Here is a 17,618-nt window from a genome sequence, read left to right on the forward strand (position 1 = left end):
TACCACCTGCCTGTCACCTACATGCACACCCTTTTATTTTGAGACACAGATGTCTGCTTTAGGGTTGTTGTATTTTTTATTTGTTCCTCTGGGGCACAGATTGAATTCTCCTCCCCACACTGGACATTGCAATTCAAAATAATAGCAAAAGCCCTGCAGGTAATGGGCCATAAGGCTCACTTGATACCCACTAAAGGAGGGTTTAGATCACTCGCTCTCTGTTACCTTTCGTGAAACATCTGTTTCATATGAGCCCGTTAAAAGTGCATACATCTGTAAATAATAAGCCTGTGTGTGCACATAATTTAATGAATTAGGACATAAAAAGGAATTGAACAGTAGGGGCACAGCAATTAGAGTAACTGCCCATTTTGTTAAAAATGTATTGTTTCCAGCTTTCACTTGGAAGACTTTTATTATTCTGTGGTTTCAGAGGCTTCCAACCTTTCTTATTCCCTCTCCCTGTTAAAATAGAAGTTTACTTTGCATGTTTGGCAGAGACCAGGAAACCCCATCATACAGAGCTAAGTTGGACACTTCCTACTAGTTTCTCCTACTCAGGAGATAGGAAGTAGATACCAGAACCTCTCTGCCTGGGACTCTCATATTGTAAAACTCTCACAGTGCCTCCTTCTTCAGGTTGTTGTAAGGGTTGGATGATATAACTCACTCTGCCTTCAGCAGATAACATGCTCTTAGTAAATATGAACTATTATGTAGTGCTTCCTTTTCATAAAAATCAATCACAACTTGAAATGGGGAGAGGGGAGGCAAACCTTGGCTCAAACATTGCTCTTGCCTGGGTCTTATTTCTATTTACTTTCTTCAACACCATGCCTAAGTACAGACAAAAAATAGCATGGGGTGGGGCAATGTTCTGGTTAACAGGAAGCATCAGCAAAAAAATCTTTGGCTATTCCAATGAGAGCCACAAACCCCACAAGTACCCCCACGTTCATATTTAAAGGCCAGTTTTTCAGCTAACACACATATAATGGTTTGCTGCAATGCTCAGCCTGGATCTCTCCACTTCTGACAACACTTTCATGTTTACTTCAGGTATTTGGAATATCACAAAAATAGACAAACAAAAGCAGGGACCGCTCGAGGTATTCTTAAAATTCAACTTTGTTTTCACTGACCTGTACTGAGCAAAATTTCTGAGCACCAAGTGTGTATGAGGCCGTGGGCCACAACGCAGAGCACCACATGAGAAGGTGCTGGTGGAGAGAGCACGGCCTTCTCTAGAGCACACATTGTAGCTGCCAGAGAGTATGGCCTGTTCCTTTCTACCTCCCTGAAGTTTATGATGTTGAAACTGAGTTGATGGCAGCTGGACCATGTTGGAAACTGCTCTATATCTGTCTGAAAACCAGGCAAGCACAGAGCACAGGATTCAAAACTGCCACCATGAATCTAACTCAAGTTGTACCCACCGGCACTGGAGTGAATCTTGGTTTAGTTCTGCAAAGTCAGTGTTAGTGAAATAAGTATTTGCTAGGCTGGGGAAGGAAAAATAGTTCCACCCTGAAAGAAAACAAGTTAAACAATGACTGAAATCACTGCCTCTGGTACTGTTTACATTCTCCTGAAGTCTGTTTACTATCTACATAAAGAGATAATTAGGGCTCCTTAATAGCAATAGGAAAGAAGAAAGGCTAAAGGAAAAGGGAATAAGAATGAGCAAATATTGAAAAATATGAATAGCTTAATTATATAGAACTGCATTGTTCAATACAGTAACCATTAGTCACCAGTGACTGTTGAAAGTTAAATTAACTGAAACAGGAAAAAAATTCTGTCTCACTCACATCTCAAATGCCCAACAGCACAAGTAGCTAGCAACTACTATTCTAGACAACATAGAATTACAGTTCATTCTCAATACGGTAAATGTTCTAGTGGAAGTGTTGATATTCAGTGTATGAAGGAGAGAGTGGAGAGAGTGCTGGCCAGGTACTAATCACTAGCACTGAAAAAGGATACAGAAAGGGGTCTGATCTCAAAGACTTCCTGTAAGGGACCCCAATGGCTATGATAATAGAAAACCAAATATACACCAAAAAGGAGAAATGTTAGCCACACAGAAAACTAAACTAGTTACTTTAATGGTTGATATGATGATGAGAGTATCAGGTATTAATTGTAAAATTGTTTCAACTTTTCCACATTTATAGCAGTTTACATAATAAAGTACAGAGGGGTGGGGAGAAAGAGGAGCATATTTACTGAGTATTATGCATCCCTTATCCCATACCTTATCTACTCTTTTGTTTAGGTCTATAAGCAAGGTAACATTATACAACCATTTTGCAGATTTAAAAAAAAAAAGCTGAGGCCATTTGGAGTTTGAGCACCACAGCAGGGGCAGGGCAGGAAGAGTCCAAGGCACTTCATCTAGTCCCCTCTAGAACCCATGACATGACCTCTAGTGAGACACTTCAATATGAATAGCTGTTTCTATTTCCTTAAAATATATAATTTAGCAACAGTCAGATTTTAAACCAAAGAAATAGGTAGAAAATGGCATATAAAAATCCAAAATACAGTGTATATTGCTTTTCCAATATAAAATGAAACCATGGAAGTAAGAGCATTACAGGAGAGGCTAAGAATCATTACTAACATAATTTCATTAATAATAGTTTTCCTAGGCTTGGGACCTTCTAAATACTTAATAGGTAGGTACCAAAATCCAATACATCCACTTAACTTCATCATATCTTTGCAGGTTTTCTTCCTTTTTTTTAAAGTCATGGGAGACACACCAGTCCTGCGTACCTAAGAGGCTCCCCATGACAGCACCTTTGTGCCTACCTTGAGTGAAGGGTTATGAGTAAACTGAAGTTAACAGAGGAACCCTTATTTCTCATACTCATCTTCCTGCGGTACTTCAGTAAATGCAAGAGTAACCCTGCAACCCACTCCTACAAAATACAGAGTGCCTAGGCCAGTGTCAACCACAAATGGTGGAAAACCAAAAGGCAACAGTTCAGCAGCCTTGGTGTTTCTGCCACAATTTTTATTTTATTTTCTCCCACAATTTTAAAGGGTGTAATTTATAGTAGAGAAATAATGGACCCAGATAAAATTACATACATTACTTTTCAAAATCTTTTCCCTAAAATGAAAACACTCCATGGTCTTTTTCTTTTTTTGGTATTACTAGTGCATTTTTTTTTCCTCCAGGAATTCATCACTTGACAGAGATGACAGGATGAAACTGATTCAGATCAACACTGATGATCCCTGAGAGGGGTGCCATGAAAAATGGAGACAAAATGTTCCTGGGACTTCAAAATGGCTCTGTAACTTACTAGCTGTGTGACTTCAGTCATGTTGTGCCCCCTTCTCAACTCCTCCTTTGTAATATGAAAATCACACCACCCTCAGAGGATTGTTTGTGTGGGTTTTAACTAATAATAACATGTGCACTGTCATAGAGAATTTTGTACCATTAAAAAAAAAAAACGCCTTTAACAAGACTAAGATTCCACATTAGTGCTTCCATTTAGCATCGACTGCCAGAAGACAATTTTTCTTATTAAATGGCAAGCACGACATGATTGTTCATGTGGACTAACGAAATTTGCCACTCACTGAAAATTTACTAATCTGGGACCCTGAGACTGATTCGCTTACTGAGGAAGGTGTAAGTCACTCATGCCACCCTGGACCCAGACTTTCAGAGGATCGGGAGCACCTGCCTCTTCCCTTTTGGAAAGTCCCTCTCAGAATATCTCTGCCTGCCGGGAGAAGCGCAGCCACCTGCGGAAGCTTCCCACCACCCCAGCTGGGCTCTGCCAACAACCAGCATCTACTGCCAGCCATGGAAGTGAGCTTTCTTGGACTTCAGCCCAACTGAGCCCCGGATGGTGAGGCAGCCTCAGCTGGCTTGATGTGGAGCAGAAGACCTGCCCAGCTGAGCCCAGCCTTTTCACAAAATAATGAAATAATAAATTGTTAGGCCATTCCATTTTGGGATTGTTTTTTACACTGCAGTACATCACAAGAGATCTGAAGAAATAAAATTTAATCAGATCCAACCCCAAAAGAACATCATTTAGCAAACACTCCAGAAAAGTCCCTGTGAGAGTCTTCAGAAAAGCCAACTTGAAAGGTGTGCACTTACTCTAGTTCTCAATGTATGCTTAAACTCCACTCTATTTTAGAGATTACCTGTGAGAGCAACACAAAGCAAAAAACTCATGCCTGTCTCATAGTGCCTGTGGTGGTTCTCAGCACAAAGTCCCAAGAAGATTCTTGTGTTTATGACAGAAGGGAGTATGTCACAGTGTGTAGTGTCTACTAGTTTCTCCTATACATGGTGATTCATGTTGGTGTCCCCCACAGAGTGGATCAAGGAGCCAGGAACATGGCAGACACCCAAGAGCCCTTTGTTGAATGGAACATGCAAGCTCTAATTCGTCAGTAAGTAATAAAGATGTCTTGTGCTCCTGACAGCATCTTGGAAGAAGTCTATTGTGACAACTGTGAAGGTGACAAGGCTCATTGTAAAAGTCAATCTTTGTACTAAATCTAGGCCTTTGGTAAATGGGTGCTGCTAAATCAGAACCAGTTTGCAATCCAAACTGTCACAATTGGGAAGGACTGTTACCAGGTTAAGAGCCAAACAAAGAAGGACCATTTCACCGAGGACAAGAGACACCGACTGAAAAAACACTTTCACTATAGCCACGGCACATTAGCCATGACACATAAGCCACAGGTGTTAAGCTGAACTCAGAGAGCGGGAGTTCTATTCAGTGACTATGTTTTGAGGACTAGAATTGAATCTTAATTGCTATGATTTCTAACCTTTTTATAAGACCTGTGATGTAAGCATTAGTATTCCCATTTCACAGCTGTAGAAATGCTTGCTGTGTCAAATGGGGCTATTTCGATCCTCTCAGCCCATCAGGCAGTGACAGGGAAAACAGGTGGCCATGCACAGGAGGGTCACACAGGAGAGTAGGAGTGTGAGAAAACTGACACTGTTGGAGCAAGAACTTTTCACAGACTCTGCTCTGAGGGTGAGAAAACCACCACATCTTTACTAGACAGCTCTGGAGGCACAGGTGAGTGGACAGCCTAGGCAGGAATGTCCTCACCTCTGCCCACTGCAGCCCACCGTGGATTATTGGAAACCTTTGCCCTGGGAGCAGCTAGATTCCCCATTTCTCTGCATTCTACTTTCTTCACAAATCCCAACCTGTTCATCTGATCTCTCATCCCTATTGTTTTCTCTGATAAGCAGTGCCCCAGTGAACAATTAAGGCTTTCAATAAATAATCTCTAAGCACATTCATTTGATTGACTGTTATTTGATACAGCAGTTAGTTTCAATGGGGCAGTTAATATTGATCACATAAAGTAGTCCAGACAAACATGAAACAGTTCCAGAACTCCATGGATTATTACCCTTTATCTGCCAGTCATCTGGGTTCCTTGTAATGGTCACGGAATTTAAAATCAATAATAACAATTAGTGTTCTGTACACCAAAACGGATGAATCATGTGAAATGGGTTTTCATATAAAATCAAAGGTAAAGCAGACTTATAATGTGGATACCGGCTCTCTGAATTTCCAGCGTTCTTTTGGAAAAACACTTGCAGGCCTGCCTTCAAAACAGGTAGCAAGAGAGAAGGAAAAGTATTCTAGAGAGAAGATGGGGCAATAAAAATACACATGAAGCCCTGACAGTCTTAATCCAAAAAGATGATGAAGCGTAAAAGATAAAAGTGATCAAAATGCTAACAAATGTAGTAAAATTAATGGTACTGGCAATTGACTTCCTTTGAGATGTGCTTCTAGCTACCTTTTTCGGCTTCCGATTCATAGGCATCGATCGTGATTTTTGTGTCATAAAATGGCAATGATGGTGTTTTAGTTCCACAGCACCTCTCCTGTAATGTCTGGATAATTAAAATGCAAAGTAACTGAGAAATGTTTCATCATTAAACTGTAACCAGCACACTATGTGAAATCATCCATTCCAAAGACTTGTTTTTCATCAATTATTTGTTATTTATCTGATGTAAATATAAGAAGGACTAATTAAAATGTATGCCTTTTTATACAGCTTCTTGTCATTAAAGCCAATGAAAGCATTCTGAGGGCCATAATGAAATAATTATGTTTGCCTTTAAGAATTCTCTTCAATAACACATGGCAGTACTGAGCTAAATTAAAACATCAGGAACTAAATTTCGCTTGCCTCCATTTCCATTTTAGTTAATTATACCCCCAAGCTTTCCAATAGACCAGACCCTGAAAAAATCTTTTGAAGCTGAAATGGCCTTCAGATCCTCAGCCTTTTTATAATTATGGACTTTGATGACAAGACAAAGGTGATGCAGCCTTAAAAGCTTTAATATTTTTGAGAAGAGGGATTTATTATATAAAGCCTTCTTGAAAATTGGAGAAAAAAATGACATAAATGTGATACCAATCTTCTTTCCCCACTATCTTGAAGCCCTCCTCTTATCTGGTCTTATCTGCATTATTTTCACCACAGTATTTTGAATTCAGCTTTTTCTCCCCCCTGATTTGGTCAAACTTTAATCTGTGATAAATAGCAATTGCTCAATATCAACGAAAAACATTTCAAAGTGGGAGTGTAACTCCTTCCTTATTCAGCACTAAAACTTAAAGAGAAATCTTTACAAAAGGAGTAGACGCAAAACCTCTGGATCTGACGAAAAATAGGACCCTTTCTTTTTAATACCTACTTCTCTAAACCTCAAATCAGAGATATTTACAAAGATGAAAAAAATTCTGAATTTAAAAGAAAAGGGAAAGCGGAAGAAGACACCCTGCTAGGTGGATTCAGGGCTGGTGGCAGATGTAGTGACTGTGTCCTCCAGTTATCTGATGCGTTCAGGGGTGGGAACCTGGCGTCAAAGCAAACAGGCGGACCAGGGATTAACTCTCACAATATGAATCCCTCCCATCTTTTCTATGCGGAGTGCTGGTAGGATGCATGTGTGATAATATTTGGTGACTGCTGGTTAGAGGTCTTATGAGCGGTTGGGCGGTTGGGGGAGACACTTGACAGCTGGGAAACAAACACCTATTATGTGACAACTCTAAACTGCAATGATAATCTCAGAATTTGCTTTTATTGACATTACTCCCTTCCCCCAAGTTACTGTTCGCTCTGTTTTGAGAAATCTCCTTTTGGGAATGAAGAATATGTTACCCACTCTCATTCCTGCTAAAATTAGCTCCACCCCTCACCCCAGTAACTGACTGGATTCATCAGCTGCTGTGGGAGACCTGGAGACTCCTGGAATCCATGTGCCCTGCAAAGAGGAAATGTTGGGCTGGGCTGGGCCGCCTGATTGATGTCACTTCCTGTTATCCTCATCTTATCATACAAGGGACCAAGACTCTTATCTTACTGAATGACCCCCTCCTCGGCCCCACCTCTTCTGCTCCCTACCATGCAAGGCCAGAGAAAAAACAAGTCAGCAGTTACACTGCCTATTTGAATTTCCATCTAAGAAGCTCTGAAAACTTAAATAATGTAATACCTATAAACTCCTAAGTAAAGAGAACGTTAGCAAGTTTATTTTTTATTCCTTTAATGGGGTTGGGGGTAATGGGATAGGAATCATACTTCTTAATGATGAAGTAGAGTAGAGTGGAAGGAAAAGAGGAGAATTCAGGGCGCTATATTGACTGATGAGAGGCTTTTATTACATCTTACAGATGGGGCAGGTTATCTCATCTCCTATTTAACAAGTACTTAGGCCAAGTCAGTCACAGACAGGATACTGATGAATCTGAAATGTGAGTTCACCCTGCACTCTTCTCTCCATCACCCTTAATTCAAACTTTTTAAGAAGCTCTCCAAGAACTGATACTGATTTGTTCACAGTCATTCAATATAATAATTCTACCCTCTACCAACCCCCCCCCCTCACCCCCACACCCCTCCTACACAAAGAGGCCTGTACATATGCTACAGTCAGAACACTTCAGGCCATTCTGCAAGAGATACTTTCTAGCTGCGATTTACATTTGCCACAAAAGGAATTCATGTTTAAAAGAATGACCCAGAAGCACAAGGGGATCTTCAGTCATAATGGAAAAATTAAGCTGTGAGTGTTCTCGTTATATTGACCATAGAATCCAAACAAAGACTTTCTGTGCCACTCCTGGGTTCAAGGGGCAGCCTAGGAGATGTCGTAATATTGAAATATCTGGCATATTTCAATGATTTATGTGAGAACTGTGGCACTATATTTGAAAGCCGGGTTATTCGAGAAAATCAGAAATGTATGATTGCCATAACTACCCTGTAATTTGAAAGGCAAGATCCTACATTAATATCTTTTGGCAAGGATTTTAGCCAAGATTTTTCTGATTAACCTTCATCAAAAACTCCCATTTCCGAAATAATCTATTTAATTGATAGTTAACTGAATTTATATTAGAACATTTAAAGCATAAAAATGTCATTTAAGGATAAATTTATTAGCACTTACATGTAGCAAACTCTATAGAAGATCCTTTTTAAGATGTTCTAAAATGAACACTGCCTTTATTGTTTAATAAGTCCTGTGCGGCTGGAGCGGCTGGTAAGAGTTTAATATGTTGCGTTTTGGTTTAACGTTTCCACCTTCCTCCCAGAGAATAACTTTCTACTAACAAATTTCTAGCCCTTTAAAAATAATTTTGGGAGCAGAAAGTATATTAATATGTATCATGTATTTCCTCCTGAGATAGCTTATTGATATCTGTGGAATGTGTAAAGGAGAAAGCAGTTAAGACTGTCTCCTTTTCTGTTCTCAGGGACTTAGTATATGCTGAAGGTAAATTCTAAGGGTATGATATTCAGAACCTTACTTTTGTGAAGAGAAGGAGACAAGAATACCAGTTGGTTATATACAGTCAGGACCAGGCTTCTAGAAATGACAAGAAAACTTCTGATCAGGTCAGCTAGCCTATCAAAAACTATCATTTTGCTCACTTATAAATTAAGAAAAAAAACAAAAGGCATATTGCAGCTTTACATCTGGGCTGGTGAATCAAATTCTAGCCAGAGCTTCCATGTCAGTTCTGTAGCTTGTATGAACGGACAGATGTTTACACCTCTTATGTGATCTTTCTCACTTTTTGGAATCCACCCTTTTTTTGGTGATAAAATTTAAATTCATGCATTTTCCCCTCTATGTTGCACATGTTTATTTCCCTACCCAAAGTATTACGTTATCTGGATACCTAACGCTATTTAAGGATTTCTCATTTTCTACGGAAATCTTCTGCTTCTGTTCAAAGGACAGTCCTGTACTCTGAGATTTAAGCAAAAGTTTCTTTTCATCTCTACTTTCTGATGGTATTAGTTACCACTGTCATGTGCCTGGGAAGCAGAAAATTATGTCCTACTTTAGAAAAACAATTGAGCCTTTTCACTGAAATATTTATTCAAAACCCCATTCAATTCATACGGTGGCTGTCAGTCTTTATTTAGTCTCTCTTTCAGAGGGTATCTTTGATTTTGCTACTTTGACCCCAATTTATATCTCACTAGGAGAGGATTTAGATACTGTTTAATACTTAAAATTCAGGTCCCAGGGTTTGAGAAGGGCACATTTCCATCCCCTCTCCCAAGTTCCTACATCACATAACAAGGCTACTGTTTATTTTTAAATCAGATTATTTTTCTTCATTAATGGGAAAAATACTATTTCAAAAAAAATTTTTTTCTTTTGATGTATTGAGTAGGGAGAAGACAGGGAAAAGAGCCAAGAAGTTGTCACACTCATGATTTCACTGAAAGCAACTACATTTAGACCACAAATATTAGGATTCATCCTATGCCCAATGAGCAATTAATGCTGAAGACATGTGGAACCGTCTGAAAACAAGATAATGCAGGATGCATCTTAGCGACTGGGATACATTCTAGGGGCAGTCTTAAATCATATTATTTATACCACATTCCCTCAGTGGCCCACTAATCCAACTTCGAATTTTTATAACAAGCAATTCACAGGCCCTGCTCAAACATGCAGCTGGCTGGCAGATAATTTTTCTGTTGTTAACATTAAAAAAAAAGAGCATATTCTAACACCTTTCAAAGAAAGCTTCTGGAGTTGTTTGCCTGTTCAAAGGTTTTATTCTAATTACTATAAACATAAACACATACCATAAAAAACAAGTAGGATCTCCAAGTAGAAAACAGTTTTGGATGGAATTTAGTGCTATTTTCCCCTTCTTGCCTACTGTTTCCTCTGTGTTAAGAGCACAAACAGATCTGCTTCTCATCAAAACAGTCATTAAATGAAATGGAAAAGGTTTTGTATGTTCTTATTTCTATCAATGTAGCCCTGATAGGCTTTTATTTCAAAAGCTCAAACTAGCTGATCTACCCTGAACCAAACACTGTCTGGAAGACTGCTAGAATTTTAATTTATGGCTAAGAACATAATCATTTGAACAATTAAACTGACCAGTCATGAGCTAGCTGAGAATGCAGCCACTCTGCAGGGGCATAGCGATATTTACATTTTATTCCTGTAATCTAAAATTGGGATGCAGCAATCAAACCCTGTTAAATTAACCACATAAAGCACTAATTGTCCTGCTTATAAAAATAAGACATTGGAATTTCTAAAATCCCTTTGTCAAATGCCTTTATTTACTTTTTCTAATGCAAGTTGCTTTGATTAGCTGAACTTTGCCGTTATCAACACTTCTTGCTTATCAACTGGCTCTAGGTGAATGACACATTCACCACTCCTCTCCCTAGATAAGGAAAATCCCTTGTTTAACTTGTTCAAGAACAAACAAAGCTTTTTCCCCTACTCCTACAACTTAATAGGCATGTTTAGAGGGTTAATTACAAAAGGGAGAATGTCTGCTGGTAAAGCTCTATTAGGTCTAAGAGCTTTCTGCCAACTTCCTGAGCATTTTCTTCTTTCATTAAAAAATACATTTCATTAGAACTTTTCCTTTGAAAGAAAAAGTTAAGAGAGCCCCAGTGTTCTGGGATTCCAAGTGACAGGATTCACACTATTTTAATTGCTACTGAGTGTTCAGGTGATAGGATTTGTTAGAGGGTTGGAAAATTATTTTGTAACAGAGTTCTCAAAACAAAACAGGCAGAAAGAAAGAAAAGGTATTTTGGGGGAGCATCTGAAGATTAAGAAGCCTTGTGAAAACTATATCCTTTATTGTGTCCTGGTTATGGCTCTATGAAATATTAAGTCAGGCAGCCAGACTGTTGGCATCAAATGGTTATTGATTTTTCAGTTGTAGACCTGTTGATTTCCTGGCCCAAGAAGCAAGTCCTCCTTAAGAAAAAGTTTCAGAGAAGGCAATTTAAATCTTGTCAGTGTCCCTGCTCTCCTTTTTCTTCCCTCCTTAGATAAGCCACTAGGTTATTAAGAAAACTCAATTTCTTTCAGTTAAACTTTGACCTCTTTGAAAACAAAGATTTAAAATGTCATTTTCAGGCTAATGCTCCAATGAATTGTCAAATAAAGTACTAAAAACATTTTGATAAATAGCTGGGCCATTTATCTAAATCACTGTCAGGTCAGTGATGCATCCTGCAAGCTCCCACTACAGCCACTCGAAGGTGGGATTTTCTGGGACTCTTGGTCATTTCTCAAACCTGTGCCAGGCTACTGTTGACCAGATGCTTGCCTCGGCACCATGTCAGCATCCGATAACCCAGCAGTTAATATTAAACAACAACAGGGCTACCTCACTTATATTTCTTTTCCTTTCACTGATGTCCAGATTCCTGGATGAATTGCAAGATATGGAAATAATGGATGGCTCAGCCCAAGGGGTGTTCATTGCCAGTAGTTTTCTAGCAAAACAGCAACTTCTTAGAGCAACAAAGTGGCTCGGAAAGGTGGCAGCAGGGTCAGTGCTAAGAAATATTGCCTTTCCTTAGTAAGGAAAACATTGGAGGCAGCAGCTTTAACTGGTGGTTTATGAACTTGAGGAGCAGCAGCCACCTTAATTAGGCTAAATTCCTTGCAAGGAAGATGTCATATTTTAATTACTTTGGACTGTTGAAACACACAAGGGGTGGGAGAGATATAAACAACTAGCAGTTAATCTAAAGAACAACAAAGTTAAATTACCATCTGCATACGTTTTAGTAAAAACTGCACAATGTGTCAAATTGCCTTACTTGAAGAATGTTTCAAAGTCCTGTGGTCACTCTTATCACACACACACCCCCATGCATATTTAAAAAATTGTTTTCAAGAGACTTGTAAGGTTGGTAAGAAGAGGAGAAAGGGTGGGGAGGGGTTGTTTGGGAAGAAAACATCGAACAGGAAATTTTTAGCAGAGGGTATCAATATGCAAGCCAGGATATCACACCCTTTCAGTATTAAATCATTAAATCCTTTGTCTTGCTACCAATGCAGTTTGTTTCCAATGTCTTTATTGCATGCAAGAGAGACAATTTTTTTTTCTTGGTAGAAGAAGGGTAAAAATAAACCTACATTGAGCAGTGTGCCGATGCTGCCATTCGGTTTGGGTCAATCCACTGAAGCATGCTTTGAGAGCTTTCTCCTGGAGCATGCAGGAAGACGGACTCGCAGTGTAGAAATCCAGGATTTGCCCAGGACTCACTGACAGAACATCCATACAGTCAAACATGATCTCCCCTGCACCAAATGTCTGCAAAAGTGCTTATCCTCTAGGTGTGGAGGCAAATGGCATAGAAAAGTCCACCCAACTCCATCAAACTCTGCCCCTTTTTTGGCACGTAGGCTGTTGGTCTTTTTCCCAGCCCCGAATCATGAATTATGACAGACAAGCCAGCTAAAAGCCTGTAATTGATCCAAATGATCATTTACCATTTTCCAGGCTTGCTCGGCCAATCCAGCCAGGGCGGGGGGTTCCCAGAAAGATCCCAAGTTCTCCTTCCAAACAAACGCTTGCAAAAAGCCTTCCGAATGCAGTCCGGATCCTACCCCGACGGTGCCCAGACAAACCCTGCCCGGCTCGCTCGCGTCCTCGGCATCCCAATCCTCAAACAGCTCGCTTGGGGGAATTCTGATCCCCCCTTTGGCAAAGAATAGACCCTCCTGCCTCTGAACAGCTCACTTCCTACTACTTCTGTCACACAGAATGAAAGATTGAATTGCCTAATATATGCGAGTGAACTTTCGGTGAACCCTTCCCGGGCTGCTAACCTTCAAATGACCCAACGAGTCTGACATCACCAACTCCCAGGATTCTCACAGAGCTTAAAAACTCCCAGCAGCCCTGCAAAAGCAGACAGCCAGAGACGCAGGCAGCTAGCGAGCGTGAGCCGGCTCTTTCTTCCCCATTTCTCACCTTAAAAACAATGCAAGAAGTGCTTTTTAAAACGAGCAGGGGAGGAGTCAGGACCAGCTCCAGGCTCAACGCTCCTGGCCCGTGTTGAGCGCCAACTTCTCTGCCTTTGAGCCTTTTTATTTACAGCAGCTTAGCTTGGAAGCCACGTTGTTCCCCCCTTCCCTGTTCTGCTCCCTCTCCCGCCCACCCCCTCACCCCCAGCCCACCCTTTAAATTCCTCTGTGCGCCTCTCTGTCTGTTAAATTCCTTGTAACTTATGTATTTTTCCACTCCTGAAAAAGCACATGCAAGCCCTAAACTGTAGAGCAGAGAACAGTTAGCCCTCAGGGAAGCTTTGGGTTGAGAAACTTTCCATCTGAGAGTCTTTCCCCCGTCTCCCTCTTTTAAGTCCTGGCTGAAGGATTTACATTTGTGCTGGAGTAAAAGTTCAGCTTTCTGGATTCATTTACTTTAAAAAAAAAAAAAAAAAAACCAAAAAACTCTCAAGTCTATATGAAGCCGGTGGAGTGATGGAGAGTCAGTTATTCCTGACACACACACATAGACAACACACATACTTCAGATCCTGATTTGAGAAAACAAAACAGTGCTCAGGAGTGCGGATGTGCAGATAACCTGAGCTAGATCCCCTCTCCAGTCCTACCACTTGCCAGCTGTGTCATCTGGGACACACACTTAACCTCTCTGGGCCTCAGTTTCTGCACCTGTAAAATGGGATATAATACTACCCTCCTCTGTGGTTTGCTGTGAGGACAAGAGAAATGGTGCTTGTCAGGCACTTACCCTGCCCAGGAGCAAACCCTCACAACAGCTGTGAGTCATTCTCTTCCTTTTCAACTGAGAAGCAGAAGTCCAGAAAGACTGAGACCTGCCTGAAGTGTGATTAGAACCCAGCTCCCCAGAATCACAGTTCACGGTGAAAGTTACTTTGACATCCATGCAGCCTTATACCCCAAACAGCATTCTGATGGGCTCTTTTGCCTCACACACCACCACCAACACCATCAACATAAACACCTACTTTGAAAATTGGTTATGTGTGAGGGTTTTATATTTCTAAGGTCCAGTTTTCAGTCATTCTAATCCCTGCCCAATCTGACAATTTGCTAGAATAATTTAAAGAGAAAAAAATAATTGTTAATAGCCCCTCTACTGAGGGGAAGGAGAAGTTGGTTAGCCAGCCTTAAAACACTGAGGACAGATGTGATATTTACAAATAAACTCAGGCAGGCAGGAGCTTTAAAAGGGAGTGCCAAACCACCCTGCGGCCATTTTGCACAACTTGGCTTAAAGGATGCAACTGTACATCAAAGGCAGGAAACTCTGGGGAGGAATTAAAACACCCTCCTCCAATGCCTCTCCATTATTTACTTTCAGAGCTCTCACAGAGCAGGGCTGGCAACAAGGTGGCACAAGGAGCAGCTTCCTCACCCTTTGCTGGACAAGCACTGCCTCTGCTCCTGCTCCTTTTTATGGACAGTACTGGAATGTGCGCTGGAATCCAGGCCTTTTAAAAGCCTGTCAGGGGGCACCCAACCCCATGCTGAACTGCTGCTCTGTCTGGCAGAGTTGCTAAGTGGCACTGCTGGTGTAAAGTAACAAGCAGGCATCACACACATTTACCTACCAAAGTCAAAGATCCTTTTATGAAGGTACACCAAAACAATTTTCAGCCCAGCTAGCTCAGTTCTCGCTATTGAAAAGTTCAGGACAATGAAGAGATGCGATGGTGATGAAACTATGTTATTTTCTCTCTCTCTCTGATTATCATTTTTTTAAGAGTATACAGAAAAAACTCTTAACTACCTTTGAGGCAAAATGCACAGAAGAATTGACAAAACACTTAACACATGGACGGTAAGTTAGCTGTAAAGACTTGTAAAGTACCATATGATGTGCCATTTCTATGTGGTCCATCAGACTCACAACTTTAAATGCTTATTTAAGGTCCTCAGAATTCCTTGGGTACTGGGCTTATTTAATCCCTGATGATAGACAAGGATAACAAGGTGCTTGAATCAGAAGAAAAGCATCGCAATATTTAAAGTAGAGCAGGAGGAACTAAGTCAGGAGTGACCATCAAGGTGCAGCTAACAAGGTGTGTGTCCAAGAATCTGTTATGCAGCAGAGGCCACAGAACTTTCTTGCTTTGCCACTATTTTGATATACAGCTAGTATTGGTGATACGGAAGTGAAGCTAGGGATGGTGTCACCCAAATTCTGCTAATTCTCCTGTCTTCAACTGGAGAATCAATTTCACTTCAGAGCTAGATGACAGCTCCCAAATTTTCCACCTCAATACTCTGTTACAGACTCTGTGTATATGTGTGTTAGTGTTAAGCAGGTGTGGTGTTTTCTTTCTTTATAAGAAAGAACATTTAAAATTTATAGTTACCTTGGGGTTCTCTTCACTGTAGAAAAATAAACTTGGGTGGAGAAAAGAATGATCAGTATTTGAATTCTTATGAATACAATATGGGTTTCATACAATGCAACAGTATTGACTCATCAATTCATTATTTCTCATCATGAATTAATTATGCTGAAAGCAACTATAATTTTTTAAATCCAAGTATTGATTTATAATGCAGTCCAATTTAGCCACACATTTTCTTTTTTTATGATCTGAAAAATCATTTTTTCCTTTTACTAAATTTAAAATTTTTTATATAATTGTTCATTTTTGTACAGTGTTTTCTTTCTTTCCTCAGACGTAGCCTCTGTAAATATCCCACCACATCACCTGTGAACCATCACCATGGTCCCTTGTAGCCACACATTTCTTACTTCCTCCTCAATAAATCTAGTCCTTATATTCCTTATAAACTTGATTCTTTTTCCAAGTTCTTATCTTAAGGAAAGCAATGACACACAAATGAGCCACAGTTCTTTAACTATACATCCATGTAACTGTAAGAATTAGGTAAAAGGTAAAAACTGTTGATTTGTTGATAATGAATGTTAAATTAGCAAACTTCACCTAATAATCAAACCAAAAAAAAAAAGAAAAACTTCCCATATACTCTCTTAGTATGCTGCAAACTAACGTTCTGATATGCTTTTGCTATAGTCTTTTATTCAGTCAGTGATAAAAGAAACTAATAAAAGCATTTCCAGCTATGAACAAACAAAAAAGCAAAAGTTTGAGACTAACATCCATTTTGTTTCAGAGTAACTGTGTATTTGTCAGTGTGACACAGCACATTTGAAACCCATAATCATAAAACAAAAATTTATAGCCAGAGTTCAGGGTCTACATCTGTTTCTCTGGTTTTTGTCCAGCAATTACCCACTGGACAATCCAGAAAGAAGCCCCATGAATCATGGTCTGCAAACATGTTTGAACTGGAGGGTTTTGTGAAGAGCAAGCAGACATCTCTGCACCGGCAATCGCGGCCTGCAGTGCTCAAAATTGATCAAATGCCACGTGATGTCTAAATAAAAGACTCTCCCAGGCGCAGACACATCCAACCCAGGCACCAGGCTTGCAGAAGGCAGGCAGCTGGAGGCTGGGGTTAGGGAGGTTGACAATGAGGGTCTCAAAGTCACATCTGTATTTCTTAAAAATTATTTTTACTTATTTATCATTTTGCTGTTTATCCTGTATGAACTTCTGCTACAATTCTACTAGATGAATCAATGACTAATAGTTAGTGAGGTTTGCCTTTGACAAGGACATGTGGTGTTGCTGTTCCCAGAGTTTCTGTACTTCCCCACCCAGCAGAGCTACCTCTGTGTTGGCAACAAGGAGAAGTTCCAACAATACTCAGTGCAGAGAGGCTGCTTCTGAACCCTCAATCAGACCCCCTGCAAGGGTTCAGGACTGTTGAAATCAGTGGATCCTATACCAAAAGACACCAAAACACCTTCCCAAGGTGACTTAAGGTGGCTCTATGTAACAGTGGGTTTTCTTAGAACCCCAAGAAACATGTTCTTTCTCCAAAACATATCTCCAACTTGGGTGTTTCCCTCTGCATTTGGCTCCTTTCTCTCTAACTTCCTACTTTATCCTCTTTCCTCCACGAACTCTTCCCATCTGGTTACTCACTGACATCAAACCTCCCCCTTTCCCCTATTTGCTGGCATTATTGGGGAGAAGTCCCCGACAGACAAGGAAAATATAACATATGATTAAAAAAGAGCCAAGTGTACCACCACGCTACAACTTGCCCATGACATGCCTGTATTATATTCTGTTCAAATTCTTTTTTCCTGTCTCATCTCAACAGGTCTCTCTAATGAGCTAAGATTAGATGTGCCATTAGTTGGCACAGTACTTAAAAGAAGAGAGAAACTCTT

At 40.2% G+C, this 17,618-nt stretch overlaps 1 protein-coding gene across 1 annotated transcript in view; it reads right to left on the bottom strand.

The window, feature by feature from the left end:
* The window catches only part of RARB (retinoic acid receptor, beta), a 139,121-nt gene extending 126,017 nt beyond the window's left edge, over positions 1 to 13,104 (bottom strand). Inside the window, exon 1 of the mRNA XM_004692275.2 lies at positions 12,479 to 13,104. Within this exon, the coding sequence (XP_004692332.1) occupies positions 12,479 to 12,635 (157 nt within the window). The 5' untranslated portion in view covers positions 12,636 to 13,104. The remainder of the gene's footprint in view (positions 1 to 12,478) is intronic.
* Positions 13,105 to 17,618: the final 4,514 nt, after the last annotated feature.

The sequence above is a fragment of the Condylura cristata genome, unplaced genomic scaffold, assembly GCF_000260355.1.
Source record: "Condylura cristata isolate star-nosed mole 26May11 unplaced genomic scaffold, ConCri1.0 scaffold00033, whole genome shotgun sequence".
Classification (NCBI taxonomy): Eukaryota; Metazoa; Chordata; class Mammalia; order Eulipotyphla; family Talpidae; genus Condylura; species Condylura cristata.